At 35.5% G+C, this 22,678-nt stretch overlaps 1 protein-coding gene across 2 annotated transcripts; it reads right to left on the bottom strand.

The window, feature by feature from the left end:
- Positions 1-948: 948 nt before the first annotated feature.
- Positions 949-22,678, bottom strand: PLA2G4C (phospholipase A2 group IVC). 2 transcript variants are annotated; one of them, XM_026722873.2, is made up of 14 exons: positions 22,411-22,678; positions 20,021-20,137; positions 14,573-14,715; positions 12,176-12,374; positions 10,933-11,041; positions 10,165-10,305; positions 9,758-9,811; positions 8,886-8,945; positions 8,387-8,512; positions 5,668-5,793; positions 4,693-4,800; positions 3,922-4,076; positions 3,293-3,461; positions 949-2,059 (listed from the first exon to the last, which is right to left on the bottom strand). In XM_026722873.2, exons 1-14 carry the CDS (start codon positions 22,432-22,434, stop codon positions 1,902-1,904), a joined length of 1,689 nt encoding a protein of 562 aa, XP_026578658.1. In that variant the 5' UTR covers positions 22,435-22,678; the 3' UTR covers positions 949-1,901. The 2 variants fall into 2 exon arrangements, with proteins under 2 accessions (XP_026578658.1, XP_087773089.1); XM_087916963.1 differs by lacking the exon at positions 20,021-20,137.

Here is a 22,678-nt window from a genome sequence, read left to right as displayed (position 1 = left end):
GTCCTGCCAGGTCATCAATTTATCATGATGAGAATTCTTGCTTCTTCCTCTCTCCCCACCCCATCCCCACATGTTCTTTAGTTTTCTTTGTTCCTATTAAGTCTCCTTGGCAGCACCTTGTTACAATTTCACTAAGTGGGATGACTGATTTATAGTTTCCTTTCACTGAGTCCAGGTGCTATGAAAACAATTTCTGAATAAGCTAAAGACAAAAAAAAATAGTGTGAGGAAGCACTAGCCTATTGCCTCTTTTGGCATTCTCATATTTGTTAGGTCGATGGACTGTGGGTAATTCATCCTGTGATCTTTTTGTTTTGAAACAGTGATAGAAAGAACAATGGAAATTGTTTCTTCTGGAAATTGTTGAGATTAGTGTCTGAAAGTTTATGGAATGGAAATTATAGCTATGATGAAGTCACATTTATTGTTTTCCATAGTGTCCAAATTCAGACAATTGGATGTTGTTTATACCCATGCATGCATGTATGTGTGAATGTATGTAAAAAAGGAATGACCTTGGGCTGAAAAATACACACTTTATCTCTGTACGTGGAAGTAGCTCTCCAGTCCCTAGAAGCAAGAGTATACACTGGAAGTAGACTCCTATGTACATATAAAATGTACGTGTTTATTATGAATATATGAGTTTAATTAATTTAAAGTTGACAGTGGTAGATGGTCATTCTGTTTCCTTTTCTTATATGTATTATATCAGTTTTAAATTGGATTAACATATTAAGATAAATATAATCTCTGCTTCCAGTTTATTTTCCATTTATATCCACTGCTCATGATGATAAGGTTTGTAGCACAGAAAAAGTGCATCCAATAAAACTTTACTCAATAAGTCATGGTCAAACAAACCATGGTTAGGAAAATGTGTGAATCATGTTAATAAAGCAGTCTGTAGAGAAACATGAGATTATACTGTACCTTTAAGGAATGTAATCAAATATATGTTTGGCTTTATTTTTCTGCTCCTCTTATTCTGCACTCTTAACAACAAATTTCTTGATCACATACATCTTACATATTAATATGAACATAATTCTTATTGTAAGAAAGATTAGGTGCACAGATATTTAAGCAACATCCAACAATTATTCATGACAATCGCAAATATACAAAAACTGAAAGAATTATGGTGCTGGAACATATTGTAATTCCATAAACAACTGAACTAAAATAAATTTCCCATCATTTTCAGGGATATAGAAATTAGAAAAATAAGTTCTTCAAATCAATGTTGCCTCTAATTTGCTATGTTTACAAAAAAATATATTGTGCATCTTTCCCAAACCAAGGACAAGTTTGGACATCTAAATATGACTAAATTGTAAATGCATCTAACATGTTAAAATGGATATATATTATGTGTATATTTATATATATTATGTGTATGTCTATATGTGTGTATGTGTGTTTGCACATGTGTGTATGTGTATGTATAAAAACTAGAATATTTAGCAGTACTTCATAAAGAGTCATAAAACTTGTATCTCCAAGTCATTTTAAAATTCCTAATCATTACTTCTTGCAGTTGTCTAAATGGCTAACTAGATTTATATCCAAGGCAAGACTAGAATATACAGTCACCTGATGTCTTCATTGCTACCCCAAAATAATAGCCCTCTCTCTTTAATTTTTCCTATTCTTTACTTTTCTGGATATTCTGAAGTCCAAGCTTAACTATTATTAATGTAAAATTTTACTTTTTTATAATGTTAGTAGCAATCACAAATCTTGCATGATCCCAAATAGATATTAATTAAACTTCTTTCAGAGGAAGAAGAAAAACTATATAACACTTCCTGGGTATTAATAATGTTTTCTGTTGTAGAACAAGCTTTTCATCAATCAATCAATATATTATTATAATAGGAAACATTTGCTTCAGTAGTTTATGAAGAAGAGCCTACAATGTGCTTGATTTCCTCCAGAACCTTTTGCTGAACATTTGCTACATTCTTCTTTGCTGCCATAAACAACTTTTCAATCTCTTCAGCAGAATAGTTCAACTTGAAAGTAGAGAATTGTTCTCTATATTCAGCAATTTCACCTAAAAATGAGACAGAATTTAAATTAAAAATAATCAATTAGGAGGCACAGAGTGTACAGATTATTTAAATTCTAGAAGAAAATGATATTTTACAATGACAAATTAGTACAGACTAGCAAAATAAAAAATGCTGGTCATCACCAGGTTTCAATCACCTTTAATCTTCCTTGGATAAAGTAAATGTAGTTTGGAAAGTATAAAATTAAATAAAAATAGTGATAACAGTAAGGGCAAGGTTGCTCTTCAAAGGGGCACTACATTTCAGCAGTGGCCTTAAAAATCATCCCTTTTAAACTGCTTCTTGTAGAATATGGTTCTTTCATATTTAAGAATAAGAAAGCATGCTCATTTGTTTTGCTTTTTAAACTTCCAGATACTTTTAGTATGTAGAAAAAGTCTTTCAATTAGGTACTAAAAATTGCTAAAATATTTTTATATAGGGAAGTTGAGATGCTTCTTCAGTCCTGTCAGGTCTCCCAGGTAAACCAGACAGGAAACATGGCAAATGAACTAATTCTATCTTATTGCAAGGCTACATTTATAGAATATTGCCAGGCACAAGCTTCCTTCCCCCACTGTTAACATGTCCATTAAGGCAAGTCTTTCTAAGTTTCTTTCTCTGATTAGGTTCCTGCTTCTCTTCCCTGTCTGCTTCCTTGTTTATAGATTAAATTGCAAGAATGTTGAATTACTAGTCATGACTTTCAGGTGAGCTGCAGTTTGTTTAAAAAAAAAAACCCATAGTATTTCTTTATCTCAAGGAGAACAATCATGTGTCAAAGCATTGCCAAACCTACTCACGGAGACCTAGCAAACTCTACAACTAATCAGATTTAAATTGGACTATTTTATAAAGTTAGGCAGATTTCAGAGCCAGGAACATTCATATTTCAAAAGATCTTTATCCAGATTTTGGCCAACCACCAATGGAACAAAAATATCTGACATTATAAAATCATGTTTTGACTTACTAAAGAGGGTTCAATTCTGTGAAACTTTTTAATAGAAAAAGTTTCTTTAACCACTCTTTAACCAAAGTTTCTTTAATCACTTGATTAAAGAAAGTTCTGTGTTTGAGATGAAAATAATTCAAAATGATAGATACAAGAATTAGATAGAAACTGTTTTAGTTTAAGCATTAAAGGGATTCAGCAAATGTAACAAATTCTAATCCTGTTTGCCCCCAATATTTTTTTCTATATTTTTCTCAAGTGATTCTCATTTCCAGGTTACCTGGGCAGTTGATTTTGTTGAATAATGGACAATGTATAATGGTTGGTGTGCATTCTCCTCTGAAGATATAGCAATCTGATGGAGTATCTAGATCTTGAAATGCATTCTCATCTACTTTTGGAAATGGAATGGCATGTGCTTCACAATATTCAGCAGCTTTTTTAATTGTCTAACCAAAGAGGTAAGAGAAAATTTTAATATAAAGAAATAGTGGCTGGCTAATTAAAATGAATATTTATAATTATTTATTGTGTTGCATTTAGAATCTATGTTCTCTTAAGAATTCAACGCTGGAAAGAGGAAAATAGTTTATCACATTTCCCTTTAATAGCCCAGTAATGCCAAAACTTTATCAGAACTAAGGGATATCAGAATATGAAGAAATTGTTCTAAGGGTTCTCCCATAGAGATGTATAATTTTATTTAAAGAAATTATCAAAAGGTAGGAACAACACTGGCAAGCAAATATCAAGTTGAGATTTTATCTAATTTTAATTCTCTCCTATCTACATTTCTTTTCAAGTGTAATTTTAAAAACAAATAAAATATGTCTTGCTGACTCATGGAAGTATTATCCTTCAACTGAATTCTAGGCATGTAAAATGCCTTCTTTATTTTAAATAAATTACCAGAAATGGATCTCCAGCACTGAAGTCAAAAGATAGAATCAACTTGACCTGCCTCTCAGGACACAGAACTGATGGATATGCTGTATTTATAGTGAGACCAGCATCAATCAAAGAAATGATGGGATTGTTTGTGAGTTCAGGAAATTCAACATCAGCTAATCATAAGAAAAGAAACAGAATGTCATGGGTTACTCTTTATACATTCGCCAACAAAGTTGTTCAAGTGACTAATCTAATGTCAGCTAAACTGTCTGACAGTGACAGGAGAACATATGTATGTAATTGGGAGGTTGAGAGAGTGCATTCCTGTAGAAGCACTGCTGTGAGTATGCAATGCTTAGAGCATCGAGAACTTAAAGACGATACTCTTGCAAAAATAGTCAATTAGATGGGAGCATTTTCTGCAAAAGAAATTTGTTGCACAGGTACATTTCCTATCAATTAAAAAAGGAGGACCTTAGCCCAAAGGAAAACGTTATTATTTTTCCCATTGATACTACCTTAAGTAACCCTTGCTTTCTTCTCCTCCCTACCCTTTTCTTGTTTAATACGTTGTTAGATGATATCCAGTGCAAAATTTCCCATACTGAGTATTTTCCAGTTCTTCTATAAGAACACAAGAATAAAAGGCAAATGGGCAATGATTTTGATGATAACCCTAAGATTTATATATACTGTGCTTTTAATGCAAGAGTATGGTAATATTCTCCATTGTGATCTTTCAGATATACAGTATAAAAAATGAGGAGTACAATAAGGATGAAAACTTACAACAATGGTACAGGAAATTATTGATGCTCCCCCATGACCAATTTAAAAGGCATAAACATGTTTTTTTCACCATTTTAAGGTACATTTTATTGACGTCATTGGTAAAATCTAAAAGAAATGTCAGTTAGAGGTAGGGATGAAAAAAATAAAATTATAAAGAGCTGAAATACGAGCTACTCCCCATTCATTTTTTTAACCTTTTAAGCCCAGATGTTACTTTTCTAACAAGTGGTACTAAAGATCAAGAAATGAAGAAATGGAACATAAAATATAAAAATATATGGAATATATTTATTATTTTGCCAACCTCCCACAAAAAGCATGCTTAACAGTTGCTGATTTTATTGCAATTGTCTCAGAAATGAAATATTTTCATTTCTCCCAATGACACAATGTGAAGTCCTATTGGAATCATTTTGAAAAAATTTAAAAGTAGACGTATCCAAATAATTGTTCACTTTAAATAGAGTAAACCATTTGTAATTAAATTGCTATGACAATGAAATATCAATGTTCTATAAAACCTTTTAAAAGATGTTTTGTTAAAACCCAGCTTGTTCAGAAGGCCTTTAGTAAATAAATTGCTAGAGGAAGATCAACACCATTTTTATAATTGCTTACCATGTTTATAGTTTTGTTTTCCAATACTTATAAATCTAAATACGAGTTTTGTATTATGTTTCATTGTTTGTTACCTAGAACCTGTGAGGTGGTTTGTACATCTATTAAAAAAATAATATGAAAACATTAAAGAAGCCATACAGTATGGATAATCAAGAAGATACCTGTTTTCCTGCCTACTCTTTCTCAGATGCTATTCTTTCTACTACTCTGTAAGTTATAAAATATCCTAAAATTCTATCCTATTGATAGAATATGTAGCTTTTTCTATTTTTAAAAAATCCATTAAATTCTGATTGCCTTAAGAGATCCAGAGGCTTTGAAGAAGAATGAAGCAACATGACAACCACTTGCCTCCAAAATCAGCATCCAAAGTTTGGAATAATGTCATGTACTCTTCCTTTTTCCCCTGTTCATCTGCAGAATACCAAGTCTCACGCATCTCTCTGGTCAACTGATAGCTTTTGCTAGAACTATAATCTGTATGGAAATGGAAGATGAGAATTTTAGTGAATTAAACAGCTTTTATTCAATAAGCACATTCCATGTATGAAGTACCCTAAATTTACATTTGGTTTAGGCTTGCAAGGAAGCATTTTAAGATGGCAAGCCAATTTAGTCTGTCTAAATCAGCAAGACTTTCATTTTGATGATTTAGTATTCAGCAGAATAGACAGAAAATAATTACAAATTATTTAAATATTTAAACCTTTTTAAGTTTAAAAGAAAACTGGGTCAACTAAAGTTGCAATCAGTAACTTTAAGTAGGGACAATTTTTAACAGATAGTAGCAGATTTTATTCAATGGTCTTGGGTTGAGATACATTTATCTATTTTGACTCTGAAGGAATTACAGACTATTCAAAGCTTAAAACTGAGGGGGGTGGTTTTCTGATGGGTAGTAATTTTGGTTCCTAAAACTTGAAGTTAATTTTAATTTTCTGGATAACACTATTGCAATATAAATTAATTTTAGATCAAATGACACATGAAATATTTATATTGTATTGCATTTGATTTTGAATATTCTACTCTGGTTTATAAAAATCTTGATTGGAAGTTTTGATATGGACACCTTTTCCTTAGGGATTAGGTAGATGATATAAAGTATATAACACATATTTTCACAGGGAAATTTTCCTCTTAGAAATCCCATTGTGCACTCTCTTTGTTAAATTGTAGGTCTAAATTGAGAGTATTTGAGTTGTCTTCAGGGGTGGGATTCGAAAATCCCAACAACCTGTGGCCTACCGGAACTTCCGGGAGGGCTGTTTTTCACCTTCCTCGGAGTCCAGAGGCTTCCCTCAGGCCTCTGGGATGGTGAAAAAGGCCTCCCCTGGGCTTCAGAGACCCTCCAGAAGTTGGAACAGGCCCGTGTCTGGACTTCCACAACTTCTGGAAGGGCCATTTTTCACCTTCCCCAGAGCCCAGAGGCTTCACTCGGGCCTCTGAGAGGGCAAAAACAGCCTCTCCAGGGTTCTGGACGTCCTTTGGAAGCCAGAAACAGGCCCATTTCTAAATTTCTAGAATTTCTGGGAGGGCCATTTTTCACTCTTTCAGAGCTTCCATGCAGATTCTGTACTTACCTGCATCCAAAATAGGCCATGGGGAGACTCCTGGGAACAGCAGGGCAGGGTGGGCAGGGCCAGCCTGTTGGTTAAACTATTGGTTCAGTGAACCAGATGTAAATTTAATATCCAGTTCACCCACACTGGCCCTAACTGGCTGAATCCCACCCCTGGTTGTCGTCCCTTTGGAATACTAAGAGTACCTGCAACAATGATTTTGACATGTATGTAAGACCTGAGTATTCAGGCAAGGTAAGTCCTTATAAGATTTTGTTTGCTTCCGCATTCCCACTCTGTCCCCACCCCTGGGATGCATATAATCTTTCTCCATTTTATTGTTTTGGCTTTGTATCCTATAAAGTGCTCAAAGTGATTACATCCATCCATAAACACACTAAATCTTTCTTACCTTTTAGTAGATAAGAAATAATATTAGTTTATTATCTTAATTTAGTAGATAAGAAATCCTTATCTGTTAGTAATATTCCAGTGCTACTTTTTAGGAATGTGCACAAAACATGACTTTTGGTTCAGAGGATTCATTTGCAAGTGTAACATTACCTGACAGATGGTTTACACAACCCAGAGGAAGGATGGAATAATCTGGATATCTGTTGAACTTTCTATTTACCAATCAGTAGGTTTTGCACATATCTATTGCTTTTATTCTATTACTATTTCCTTTAATGACTAGTTATTGGCTTCCTCTCAGATTATTATTTAAAATGGAATATGTCTAGATTAATATTATCTGTTTTGGAGAGATGGACTTTGATATAATACAAATTTGTACTCTGGTCTATAAGATAGCTGAATTGTTGTGGAATCTGGCAATATTGGAATGGAATTAAATAAATAAATGGAATTGAATGAAATTATCAAAAACAAACACACATACATACAAATAAAACCTTCATCTCAGGATTAAATATGTCCCTAATTCAGAGAATTCTTAAAATAAATATATAATTGAAATCAAAAGTGCTTTTTAAAAAGGTTTGCTGGCTAAAGAAAAAATGTGTGACTTTGTTTCCATTTTGGTAATTCCAGCAAAATTTTTGTATGTTCAAAGATAGGAAGATTTACAGATTCCCACACTGGAAGAATAGGTGGTGAAGTTAATAGAACTGGCTCAAGTAGAGAAATTAACTACCTTGAAAAGACTTTGTCTAACTTTGTTTCTGTGTGGAAATTACTTTTGGACTTTTTGGTAGAAACCTCAAAATGCTATATTAATTTGGTGATTTGATGATTATAATGTTTATAGAAATACTGGGTATTGTTAAATTTTAGATTAAAAAAATAATATATTTTATATATGTAACTATCAAAAACTTTGGAAACTATTTTTCTTCATTTTCATTTTTATTACTCTGTATCTTGCCTTACCATATAATTTTCCTTCTTAATATTTTTTTTTATATTTTACGTTTTGTAGAAATTTAAGTACATTAAAAATAAATAAATAAAACCTTTATTTTGATATGGGGTTTATATTAACTTACCTTTCAAGATATTTTCTAGGTGATCAAGTTTATCTAATCCTTCTTTATCTGTAGATTCCAATAACTGCAGGTCAAGGAGTATCTGATAGCATTCATAGAGCATGTTTAATTTTTTAATGTCTGTTTCTGGACAATTGAAAAGATAAGAATGATAGTTAACAGAATCATAGAATAGGGACCTTGGAGGTTCCCAGTCTAATCCCGTGCTCACCCAGGAGACCCTATATTATTTCAGATAAATGGGTGTCTCTTAAAAACCTCCAGTGACGTTTAAGACCAGGCCAGAAACCAAGAGACTTTGTGTTTAGTCCTGCTTTAAGCACAAAAAACAGCCATTCTCTCTCATCCCATGATACCAGGCTCAGGTAACAAGCCAATCCTTGAATTCTATTGTCACATATAGATCAACATTTGCTTGATCTGAAAAACAGACTGTGCAGCAGAAAATGCTAGCAGGGAGGGAAGTGAAAGAAAGGGGCATATTTGTTGTAAATCTTACCTGAATCTTTTGAAATAAGGTCCTCCAATCTTACATATTTTCCAAAATCTTTTAAAGCATCTTAAATGATAAATGAATACATTCTTAGCTATAACAGTTTTCATTTTCTAGCACAATATTGCAATGTAGTTTTTAACAACCAGAAACATGTTTTAGTAAACATGTTGCCAAAATGTTGGACTCTCTCTATAACTGATTCTTTTAACCATAATATTTCCTTGGCATTTATAATACTTAGTGATATATTTGTATAAACCTGGGAATTCTGCTACTCTATGTACTGTACATTATACCCAGCACCAAAAATGTGTATCGGAAACAAGAAAATAGGAGCCTAGAATCAACTAAATCAGCCTTTGACTAGAAAGGCATTCTATTAGAGCTGAAACTTGTTCACCATCTATAACTACAATAATTACAGAAAAAAGAGGGTGTAAAACATATCTGGAAAATGCGATTGTTGGGTTAGAGAATAACAATACTCAAGTATTGAAAAATCTACCAGAAAAAAAGAAGCTCAAGGTACACCAAAGTCTCCACAATTCAACTCTGAGCTACATATATTCTCTTCTTTTGGCAACATAGGACATATCTTCCATATCTTTGACTCCTTAGGACTGAGGTAAACACATCTATACTCTCCAGATATTTTGTATTTCAACATTCATAATCATAAGCGTTAGCTATGTGATTACAGATAATGGAATTCATAGACTTAAAGATTTGAAAGTTACTACCATAGGTTCTAAGGGTGGGAAGCAGAGACATTTAGGGTTGTATGCAACTGCACATGTATATGAATTCTTTGTAATCTCCCCTGACTCGCGGACTAATTCAGTATCACGCTAATTAAATCACAAAAAGAACAATACCTGATATAGTCTTTGAAATCTCTTGCTTGCCTCCAAGGGCGCTTCCCCATAAACCTAAAAATAAGGAAAATATCCCCCCACCCCCATGTTACAATCTAGTGTTTGTAAAAAAATCAATTTGTTTTAAAAGGACAAAATTCCACCATATAACACAGAAAAAAAAGGAAAGAAATGTAACCAAACACCATCCTTTCTTTCTACCTTGAATTATTATTCTTATTATTATAATGGTTCTTGGTTATGTTCTGAAACAACTTATTCCACAAAACTCTTGATGAAATTATTTGTTTGAATGACATATTTTAAATTTTCAGAGGTATGTCCCCTCTCTACATTTGACTCAAGTAATCATACAAATACAAAAAGTGTTCCTTTGTTTCAAGGGCAAAAAGTCAAATATGACATACCTTGCAAATAGCAAATATTTTTTTCTCTTTTTTCTCTGATTAGCTGACCATTTTGAAATATGCTCCCAAAGTATTTGCTCTCTACATATGCCCCTAGTCCAGGAATTCCAACCTCATGAGGGGTAAACTCAAACCAGGTACCTGAAAAGATTACAGTAAAATCATGCAAAAATTAACATTCTAATAAAATTACACTTATTACACTATCCAGATTTGGATTTTACCCAAGACTACACAGGCCTACATAATCAAGATTATGATTGAGATAAGTGCCTTGCAAAATATAGAACCATAGTTTATTGTAGATTTCCCTGTTCTTATCATGGCATCTGGACACAGACTATTAATTCCCCCTTTTATAAGACATAGAATTGATTGTAGAAATAAATGGACTATAAAAGAAATTTAATTTAATTTATAGCATGTATAATGGTTCTGATCCAGTAGTGTTCACCATGTGCTTATAACAATTTTTTTCCCATGGAAGAACTGGAATTGACATTCAGTTATAGTCACTCAATTGTAGCTAAGATATTGCCAGTGGAAAAATTATTATTGCAGAAGTTTGCTGTGCTATGTGATATATATTTCTGATCCTTAGTTAATAGGTATAATGTAAGATTATTTGCAAATGTCTCATTTAGAAGCTTTGAACAATTTTTTTTTTTAGAATTTAACATTAGTGATTTTAACAAGTAAGAACTTGTGATTTGAACAGTTTTTGTCTGATAAACAGCAAAATCTGCATATATAGACAAACATACTTACCTGCATTTTGATTCTCATAAGTTTGCTTGTTCACAGCGGCATAGATAGGATAAGGATTTTTTCCACTCTCACAAGATCCAGCATGCTGAGACAATTTTTCTTCTTCAAACTAAAATAATTTTATTTTCATTTAATTACTTTTTTCTTTTCACTGTTCATTTTTAAGGGAGATATTGCTCAGAATCATATGTGGGAAGATATGGGTGTCCTGTTTTTAGCTTATATTCATTATATTATACATAATGTAATGTAATGCATCATAGAATAGAATAGAATAGAATAGAATAGAATAGAATAGAATAGAATAGAATAGAATAGAATAGAATAACAGAGTTGGAAGGGACTTTGGAAGTCTTCTGCTTAGGCAGGAAACCCTACACCAATTCAGACAAATGGTTATCCAATCTCTTCTTTAAAAACTTTCAATGTTGGAGCATTTGCAACTTTTGGAGGCAAGTTGTTCCACTGATTAATTGTTCTGTCAGGAAATTACTCCTTTGCTCTAAGTTGCTTCTCACCCATTGCTTCCTGTCCTACCCTTAGGTGCTTTGGAGAATAGCATGACCAGGGGTGGAATTCAAAAATCCCAGCAACTGTTTTGCTGCCTGGTTGCTGAGTGGGCATGGCCATGGTGGGCGTGGCCATGGTGGGTGTGGCCATGGTGGACATGGCTATGATGGACGTGGCCTTCTGGAACCTCCGGGAAGAGCATTTTTTCACCTTCCCCAGACTACAGAGACCCTCCAGAAGCCAGAAACAGGTCCGTTTCCACACTTCCAGAAGGCCCATTATTCACTGTCCCAGAGCCTCTCTGCAGATCCTGCATCCAAAATGGGTCACATGGAGACTTCTGGGAGGGGAGGGGAGGGGTGGACGGGGACAGCCGGTTGGTTCAACTAGCAGTTTGGTGAACCAGATGTAAATTTATCATCTAGTTCACTCAAACCCGTCTGAACCATCTGAATCCCACACCTGCTTGACTTCCTCTTCTTTGTGGAAACCCCTGAGATGTTGGAACAATGCTACCATGTCACCCCTAGTCCTTCTTTTCACCAAGCTAGACATACACAGTTCCAGCAACCATTAAATATTGTACTATATTATATTATTTCATGAATATATTTTCATGAATATGACCAACATGAGTGTGAATTTCTAGGAAATCAGGTGAGACTGGGACCCAGAATCAGATAAAGCTGCTTATTTGTTTTAGCTATCAAAAAAAAAACTGTTTTTCACCCACCTTGCTTAGCAGTTTATGCACAAGAAAATAGGACCAGAAATCAGTGAGAGAATAACATTCATCTTCTGTGGCCTCTAGAACAGCTTTCATTGCTTTATTAAAATCCCATTGGCCTTGGACAAGATTTTCAAGCTCACATTTACTCAAATTTTCTATTTCTTCTGACCAATCTTCATTTTTATATAGGGTTGGCAAGCACCTTTGAAAAGAACATGCCAAATGTCTTTAGTGCAGTGGAAAAGTGCATGGAAGTTACCCACAAGGAGTTTATTTCATTTTAAAAGCTCATGCTGTAAAATAAGGAATCTGAAATCTGATTTTCATTCTGATGAGAACAAAAGCTACATTCGTGTAAAAATACTATTCTCAAAATTTTAAATATAAGAGAAAATATAGAGTTTACTTCAGGGGTGGGATTCAAATTTTTTAACAACTGTTCCGTGAGCATGGCTAAGTTGGTGGACGTGGCTTGGTGGTCATGTTATTGGCTGGGTGTGGCCAACTCAATATCACTCACATTAAGGCACGCATCTCCTCGCCTGGCCTCTCATGACTGTGGGGATGCTGCAACAGTTGTAAGTATGAAAAATGGTCATAAGTCACTTTTTTCAGTGCCATTGTAACTTTGAATGGTCACACCACACAAGCAAAGTACCAGCAAAGGAGGGAAAAATAAACTCTAGAGAAGTTCCTGAGACAGGAAGTCTAGTCCTGCCAAGAATGTAATAAGGGTTAATGGAGAGGCAGTTTCTTTAAGCAACCCAGAATGTTTCCTTCCTGCCTTCCTTACAGGATTAGGCCAGTAATTTCTTCTAACAACCGGTTCTCCGAACTGCTTAGAATGTTAACATAGCGAATAGGTGAGAACTGGTAGAATCCTACCCCTGGTTCACTTCACTAACAACTTTAGAGGTAACTGCAAATGAAATTTTCTAGTCATATAGAAAATTGGAATAGAAATATGGTTTTCAAGAAGACTTCAAAAGCAAGTTTTAACAAATTTTCAAAAATATATATTTGTGCAATGCATGCTTATATATGAACACTAGACAATATTTTATGCATTTAATGAAGAAGGCAGTATCCCCCAAAATTTATCCCATAATATATTAATTACTATAAATATGTCAATTACCAAATAACATGCCTAATTATTTGCAAGCCACATTACTAGGGGGTAAGAATAGCTTAAACTTTTATTTTAATCAGAAGACATGAATACAAAAATTAAAGGAATGCAGAATCAGTATGAAATTCCACTGGTACTTCTACTTAACATGGGTTATTTTAGCATAACATCATAGATGTTCCTTAGGAGTTATTTTGTTGTAGTGAAGATAACTTCAGTGTGAAATGAACCTGCCCTGTGTTCCTTTTCTCCAGGCAAATAAAATTAGTGTGAAGTTACAAGAATAGCTCTATTTTTTTTAGAAGGGGAAGAGAAAAAGTGGACAAATTAATATTGTTAATTGAAGAGCCAGAGTTTCTTTAGTTAAATTAGATTGGCTTCCTAGGTTTATACATTTTGTTAAGTCTCTAACATGCTTCAGCTTGATTTGTTAATTAAAAAGAAACACAATTAGCTGGATTCATATACTAATCAAAACAATAAATAATTATTGATAAATCATTTCCACTAGTTTCATGTAACAATGTGAGCCATAAACATAAAATTATATATTTTGAGTCATTGTAAAAGTTTTTTTTTCCATTTTCAATTCTTGGAGAAGTTCCTACAGAGTATTCAGAAATCATTTACCATTGCCTCCTTTCTAGGACAGAGAAAGAGGGAGGGAGGGAGGGGTGAGGAGAGAGAGAGAGAGAGGACCATCCTAGAGTCACTTATATTAGAGTTTCCCAACCTTTCTGGCTTTGTGGTTTCTAGCAAGATCATATGTATCTGCAACTCCATTTGCACAAGTGTGAGCAATTGGAGCATGTATGCACATACTTACCTGCTGCTCACCCACTGGTCACAGGAGTGGGGATGCCACTTGTGCAAATAGAGCACATGTGCATCTTGCTGCTCCAATTTCTGCTCACTCAAGTGGGGATGCGCACACCCATGCTCACCTGCCACTTCCACAGCTCAGTTCTGAACAGCTCATGGCCTGGTAGTGGGCCATGGCCAAGGGTTGTGGGGCCTCTGACTTAGCTAGCTTTATATCTAAGGCAGCACTAGAACTTACCATCTTCTAGTTTCTAGCATGATGCCTTAACTATTACACAAAAATGGTTCTCATTGGGGTTATTGCTAACTTTCAAATCTCCTTGGATTTTTTACTTTTGCTAATGACAACAGGATGTGGTTGAGATTAAAGATGAACTGATCTAGTAATTTAAGCAGTAATTATTTGCAGTAACTATTTACTTTCATTACCAATGCCATAGACTTACCAGGTAGAACCTGACACCGCACCCAAGTACATGACACAATCCAAAAGGTTATATTTCTTCAGTTCTGCTAGAGTGCCATACAATGCAATCATAGCCCTCATAGCTCCTCCTGCTCCTAGGAGAGCAATACTGGGGATGTTCTCCTAATGGAATAAAAAAGGGAAGATAAAGATCATGTCTGTTCTGAATTAAAGACCATTCTTTTTTAGTATTTCATGGAACTCTCCATCCAGTTTATTGGATAACAGAATACTACAGGTTTGCTCTTGCCTTCTACTTAGATTTCTTTTTCAACCCTGATCTAGCAAATAATCATCAGATTACTTAGTACTCTTTTATCCAAATAATACTGTGTTTCTCATATAATAAGGCCGGGTCTTTTTTTTTTTTTTTTGAGCCCCGAAAAAACGGCTAGGGTGTCTTTTCAGGGGTGAATTAATTTCTTCCCCACCCCATGCACCCTCACCTAGGGCGCCCTGTGGGCAGCTACTCCTCGCCACCAGCCACTCCTAATGGCCGATCATGGCGGAGTGTAGAGGGCTCCCTACCCCCACCAAGCACCTTTGCTGCAGACCCAGGTCAGCAGGCAGGCAGCGGTGGTGTGGATGTCTGCTGGCAGCATTTCGACCACTTATCAGGCCTGTGTAGCTTCCATGGTTCCCACAGGTGCTGGCACCTCTCTTGCCAGCGCCATCTCCAACAACAGTGTCTGAGTCACTCCTGCTCTTCCCCCATCCCTGTCCCTGCAACAACAGGAAAAAAAACATTTTGAGGTACCCAAGAGTGCCACGCTCTGTGTTTTGGTTTAATCCCGAGAGGCTGAGTGGGCGTGAGAAGAGTCGAGTGAGTTTCTCTGCTGCTGCTACCCTTGGTGCTCCAGCCTTGAGCTCAAGTTTCCCAAAGTCCTGTTGCACGGCCCATTCCTTCATTCTAAGCATGCCCAGGCCGAGCTGAAGCTGTCCCTCTCTCGCCAGCACCGTCTCCAATAACAGCGTCAGCAGCAGTGGGAACCATGGAAGTGTTTCAGCCACTTCTCAAGTGGGGGAGCTACCTCTGTAACTTCCATGGTTCCCATTGCTGCTGCCATTGTTATTGGAGATGGTGCTGGCAAGAGAGGGACAGCTACAGCTCACCCTGGGTGCACTTGGAATGCAGGAATGGGCTGCGCACCAGGACTTTTGGAAACTTGCCAAGGCTGGAGCACCAAGGATAGCAGCAGCAGCAGAGATGCTCGCTTGGCTCTTCTCACACCCACCCAGCCACTCAGGATTAAACCAAAATGCAGTGCATGGCACTCCCAGGTACCCTGTTGTTGCGGGGATGGTGGAAAAGCGGGAGTGACTCAAACACTGTTGTTGGAGATGGTGTTGGCAAGAGAGGCGCCAGCACCTGTTGGAACTTTGAAAGCTATGGAGGCCTGAGAAGCAGCTGAAAAACTGCTGGTGGACATCCACACCACCACCTGACCGCTGACCTGGGTCTGCAGCAAAGGCACTTGGCGGGGGTAGGGAGCCCTCTGTGCTCCGCCATGATGAGCTGTTAGGAGCAGCTGATGGCGAGGCATAGCTGCCTGTGGGGCACTCCTAATGGCAAGTTCCCCCCACCTTCCCCCCCAATTTTACATGTTTTAAAATAGGCCTAAATTTGGGGGGACAGGCTTAATTTCATTTTATGCCTAGAAAACATGCTGAGTCTTCCTATTGGGGGGGCGTATTGTTGGAGAAACAGGGTATTCAGTCCAAATCTCTTTAGTTTTCAAAATCAGATAAGGTCAGCAAAGGGTTACAACTTGCTGAGGTTCTTATATTTAAGTAGTACTTAAAAGAAACATACTTGAAACTTGTTTTAACAATGATTCAGAAGAAATACTTCATAATAAGCATAAGTACGAATGGAGCTTTTTTTTCTTTTTTTTAATAAAGTTTTATTTGGGTTTTCACACACAAAATAGAAGTAAAACATCTTTTTTGAAAATAGCATGGTCCCTGGTTGAACTTCTTTATACAGACACAAAACTCAATTTCATGCTTCTTTCTGTATTCTATTCCATATCTTATACTATTTTACATTTTCTATATAGTTTTTCCCCTCTTTTAATTTTCTCAATTTTATTTTGATTATCTCATCTCAATTCAAATCATTATATTTATACTTTTGTCTGTTCCGTTTCAATTTCATATTATCTTTTCTCATTAAACAAATTTTCTCCTGTAGTTACTAATTGGAGTATGACACCTTTATATCTTTTAATTACATCCATTCAACTTTTATTTAAACTTCAATATATAGCTTAAGTTTATGACCTTCAATATAATACATAATACATAACTTCCAATCGAATTCTGCTTGGCACATTCTTATAATACACACTATATTCTTTTTTTTTTAAAGAAAGATTGTAAATATATGTAATTATAAACCCATTCCAGTTCAGTTCTATCATTATCATTAAAATCTTAACATCTTTAACACTTCTTTTCAATTAAATATCATACTTCCTTAAAAACACATATAATCTCCATAATTAATTTTTCCCTTATTTCTCTTCACATATGTTTTATAAATCATTAAATATACCTTTTGTTACATTAATTTATTGACAAGCATTCCACTGAATTACAATAGCTATTTTATCAAACATTTTAATCATACATTGTTTCATATTTTCTAAAATTATTCCATTTCTAATATAACAATACTATCTTATGTACCTTTGCAGAATCCCTTTTTCCATTAAATTTTCACCCATTATCTTAAATAGGCCCTGTTTCTCTATATTTTGTTTCTGTCCTTTATAACTTTTTTTCCTTTCTTTCTTCCCTCTCATCTTCTCCCTGCCCTTTTTATCCCCTTGTCTCTCTACTTCTAATTCTCTCCTCTGCATTTCCCTCTTCTGTTGCTTTCTGATTTTATACTTATTTTTCACTCTTTTGTGTGTGTGGGGGGGGAGTTGTTTTTCCCAGTCTTAAACTTTCCATTCTCTTTTCCCCTCCTATCCTTTTTTCCCCCCATCTCAGATTATTTGTTCATTAAAGATGGTTTCTTCTTTGTCACAATCTTCTTGTTCTGCAGGCATTTCTTGTTGTTTCTCATAATTCCAAATCTCCATTTCTAAAAACTGAAATACAAAGTCAAAAGAACCTCTCCCTTCTTGTGCATCTTCTTTGTACTTTTTAAGTTCCATTTTCAGTTCTTCTAAAAGTGGAGCCATTTTAAACAGTTTTAAACAACCACCGATTGATATTAGTCATTCAAAACAACAACCAAGAATCCAGAAATCATCAAGTCATCCAGATAGTCCTGAGTTATATCTTCTTATTTCTTTTTTGACTTTCTCTTCCTGGGGTTTTTGTTGTGATATTTCAGTTAGAATGTATCTTTTGGAAGTCTTGTTGAGATTTTGCTGTAAGTTCTTTTTTAATTCCAGGCAGTCTCCTCCCTTCCAGATCCCACCCTTTTATTCTTTTTTTCTCTCCTTTCCTGTTTTCAAAAGCTTTTAATTATCCAGAAATCTTTATTATCCCTTTGACTTTTTATTTTCAGCATTAAATGCCTATTGATGTTAAAGTGGATTTTTTTCCAATTTCTTGCTTAAGTCTCTTAGCTGTCAGTATAGGAAAAGGAGAAAACCAAATCTTTTCCCTTTTCTCTCTCCTTCGCAGCTTAAAAATCTTCTTAGGGAACAATGTTATTGTTTTTTAACAGTTTCAATTCCAGGGTACCTTATTTGTTGCTTTTGCTGTTTGACCCAGTCAACCAAAACTTTCTCCTCTTATCTTCCTCCTGCACATTCTATTCCGGTCGAGTTCTTCTTTCTGGTGGCCATTTCTGACCATCGCTGCAACCGCCTTCGGGAAAGGGAGTAATGGCCAGCTAGGGAGGAGAGATGCGGCTCTCCTCAACCCTGCTGGCAGTCTCCCCCCTCTTCACCACCTCTACGGGGTGGCTTAGCCCCAAAACCAGCCGGCTCAGGGTGCTCCAGCAGCAAGCACGGATCGAAGCCTCACAGAGACGAGGTTTCAGTCTGTCGCTGAAGAAGCTTAAACCAGAAGTCACGAATGGAGCATTTTTCTATTCTTTATTAAAGCAACTCATTTTTATTCCAGGATACCATAAGACCCGAAAGGGAGAAAATATATGGCTATTTTAAGAACTGTATTAAATTTAAGATGAGTTTTTAAATCAGCTTCCTTTTTTTAAAGCACAATGGAAGCTTGAAAAAATAGAGCTACTTTAATAAACCACAGAGAAGTAAATTACTTGTGCAAGACACTTCTAAACCATTGTCAATGCATCAGAGATTTGGATATACAGAAGATATTTATTGAATTTAGGGACATTGAATAAATATCTTCTGTATATCCAGATCTTTTTAAAGATATTATTTGATATTTTCATTCAAGCAGGTTGCATATTTTGATATTTGCATAATTTGTTTTTAAAGCTATTTAACAAGTGACATAGATTAGTGTATAATATTTTAGTAGTCATAACTGAAATTCATATATGAACCCCAATGAAAGATAGCAACAAAGCAGACATTTAGACTGGACCATACAAGCAAAGCCTGAATTTCAAGGAAATCATTTGCCAATTTGCATTTTAAGAATGCAGCTATATTACCAGCTTAAAGGTAAAACCAACTAGATTCATCATACTTCTCGATTTGGAAACTAAACTTCCACCCTCTTCCATCATTTCCGCTAATGAAAGAGTTGGCCTTTGCTATATTTCTTTAGCTAATGAAGTTAACTGTTATTTCAGAAAATTCTTATCCTGCCCCTCATATTTTCTTTTATTTTTGATCATTTAACTGCCTTATGATAGACAGACAAGTTCAATAGTTGCATGCAAATATCTACAGCTTGACCCAAGAATCAAAGATTTTTTTTACAATCCATTTTTTATTACTTTTCCTTGCTCTCTATATAGTTGCCTTTTTATTGTTTATTGCCAAATAAATTGTAGAGGCTTTATTAAAGTGGAGGCATTCTTTGATCCCCTTGGTAAGAGGAAATGAAGGAAAAATCAAAATCTAGAGAAGTTTATGGAGAAATGGAGAAAGCTTATCATGACTACCATATCTGAACTGAAAATCTCTGGATGACCATGAGATAGTAGCAAAGAGATGAAAAAAGCAGTATCTCTCTCTTGTTACCTACCATCATAATTTTTTTCAACCTGTATGTCTATGGTTGTCTAGGAGACATATTTAACATCTTTAGCCATAAACCTAAAAAATGTAATTCTGGAAATATTCTAATATCAATTAAACATGGCTTTCAAAGATCTGGGAAACAGGAGGGCTAAAGACAAAGAAAGCCTTTTAAATTAAACAAAAAATGCTTAAATTTTGATTTCATTAAATTAAAGATCTTCAGAGATTTTGTGGCATTTATTATGGTTTGTTACTAGTCCTCTCAAATAGACATATCAATGGAAACCTACCGAATCACACTGCATCCCAAGCTTAGCAAGTGCTTTTTCCACTTTTTTCTTCCGAGCAGTTATAGCTACTTCTTCACCAGCTGAGAGAGATTTTGAAATTCGTACTTTGATTTTCCCCTAGCAAATACACATACAAAACAAACATAGGAAAAATATATTCAACTTTACTAGCAAGTTTGACAATAATGAGAATTAATGTCATATTTTGACTCTCAAGCAAACTGATTAGCTGGATCATTGCTGTAGAGATGATATTGCCCAAGAATGGGATTCAAATTTTTTAACAACCAGTTGTGTAGGCATGGCTTAGGTGGTGGGAGTGGTTTGGTGGTCAGTGACTGGGTGGGCATGGCCAATTTGACATCACTCATGTTGAGGGGCGCTTCTCCTCATCTGGCCTCTCATGGCAGTGGGGATGCTGCAATGGTCGTAAGTGTGAAAAATGGTCATAAGTCACTTTTTTCAGTGCCATTGTAACTTTGAATGGTCACTAAATGAACTGTTGTAAGTCAAGGATTACCTGTACAAGAATACAAAAAGCTTCTTTGCTTGCAAAAAGCTGCTCTAAATACCAATCCTTAGATTAAAAATACCTGCAAGCCGGAGTTACAGATCAGGCAGGGTGCTAGAGCACCTTGAGGAATTAAAATAGTTAAAATGCAATGATAACTATGAGCAGCCAACTCTTGCTTATAAAGTGAAACCCTTTAGCAGAGATGTCATTTAAGCTCTCTAGAAAGAGCACACCCAGGAAAAGCAATTCTTAAATCCATTTGCACCACTTAAAGATACCAGCTGGTCTCACTCACCTCACAAGGTATTCTAAGGAAATCATCCAGATTTAAGGAAAGATCACATGCCTCCCGGAAATACACCCCCCCCCCCAAAAAAATAGTGCCAAGAACCACTAAAAAAGTGAAGGAAGATCCACCTCCCCAGATAGAAAAAATGAGGCAGGAAAATGAGGCAGGAAAAAATTCAAACACAATATAAATAATTAAATCACAACAGTAGCTGTTGCTTCTTAAACCAATTATAAGCACAAATAGACACAGGAACTAACCAGATTTCTCAACCCAGTTTATTTTCAGGAACAGAGATTAAGCTTTTTCCTTCCAAACAAAGCTGAATAGGGAAAATTATCCCAGAGGATTAAGCGTCACCAAGGATAGAAATGGTGTAGGGTCTCCCACTTGGGCGGGGGGTTGAACTAGATGACCTACAAGGTCCCTTCCTACTCTGATTATCTGAAGGACAGAATTAAACTTCACCAAAAACCAGTTTTAGACTAAAACTCAGAAAATATATGTGAACTCACCAGTGGTTGGATTCAAATGTTTTTACTACCGGTTCTGTGGGCATGGCTTGGTGGGGGTGTCAGGGGAAGGATACTGTAAAATTTCCAGTCAGAGGTGGTATTTGCCGGTTCTCTGAACTACTCAAAATTTCTGCTACTGGTTCTCTAGACCTGGTCAGAACCTGCTGAATATCACCTCTGGAACTCACATTTGAATGTCAATCTTTCTATCTAGCTAAGAAGCCTTACTGAATGTCACTCATCTTGGTTCCTTGTCATGAGAAGCTTCTTTCCTGCAGCTCTGCTTTGTTATTCAATTACTTCTTCAAAGTGACGATCCTGGTTGGAAGAACTTCAACAGGGGAGTATTTCCTCCTCCCAATGTAAAAAGCTTAAAACAACTCTTCCCCTTTAAGAAAATACTCCTTTGGAAACAGTAAGTCTAGGCATACTGCCAAGAATGTAATAAGGTGGGAAAAAAATAAAAGGAGATTTCTTCCAATAACCAGTTCTCCGAAATGCTTAGAAAGTTAACAACTGGTTCTAGTGAATAAGTGAGAACTGGTAGAATCCCACCCCTGATGTTGCCCCAGTCTACACATAAAATCATTTCAAATAACATTATATCAAACTTGCATTAAAGTTTCAGTTGGCCAGAATGGTATACATGGACTGGATTCCATACTTCTTATTTAGATTCCCCCCACATACAAATGACAAATAACAGTTCATTCTTTCCAAAGCAATTCAGACCAGAGACTCATGTGCATCAATTTACATCATTTGTATAAATGTGTATTTTATTTTTATATCAATTTCATCAATTTGGGAATAAATTATGTAAATGCAAATTGTATGAATTACATCAAAGACATAAACTTGGATTGAACAGCTGTCCCTTCCCTTTAATGATAATTGTATTAAAATTTTATGATATTGGGGAGGAAGGAAATGTTTGCATTCATTAGTGCTGTTTTACTGCGTCATGTAGACAAATTAGTGATTTCATCTTAATTTGCAATGTCATTTTTTAAAAAATGTACAGCTGTGTTTTTAATTTTGCTAATGTGTCAAATAGAGGCAGCCACATTACCTTTCCAGCCACGTTTGTTTCCATGTTGTATTCCAGGCTTCTTTGTAGGGAATATGGAGTCAGTAATAACGTTCCCCTGAATCTTCAGATTTTATAAATTCTGGCAATCAATACAAATTCTTCCCAGAAGGACCACAAAATTTTGCAGCATGAATTAGTATGTTACAACTCTCCGTTCTTGGAAGCAGACAATACTGCATACTGTTCCAGAATAGGCTGGAAACTTCTATCAGTAATATGATTCCTTCAACATTTCCTCTTTGTGCTC

The sequence above is a fragment of the Pseudonaja textilis genome, chromosome Z (assembly GCF_049901715.1).
Source record: "Pseudonaja textilis isolate UNSWEBS1 chromosome Z, rPseTex1.2, whole genome shotgun sequence".
Lineage (NCBI taxonomy): Eukaryota > Metazoa > Chordata > Lepidosauria > Squamata > Elapidae > Pseudonaja > Pseudonaja textilis.
Note: the sequence above shows the minus strand (reverse complement) of the source record. Positions and strands in the feature narration are given on the sequence as shown.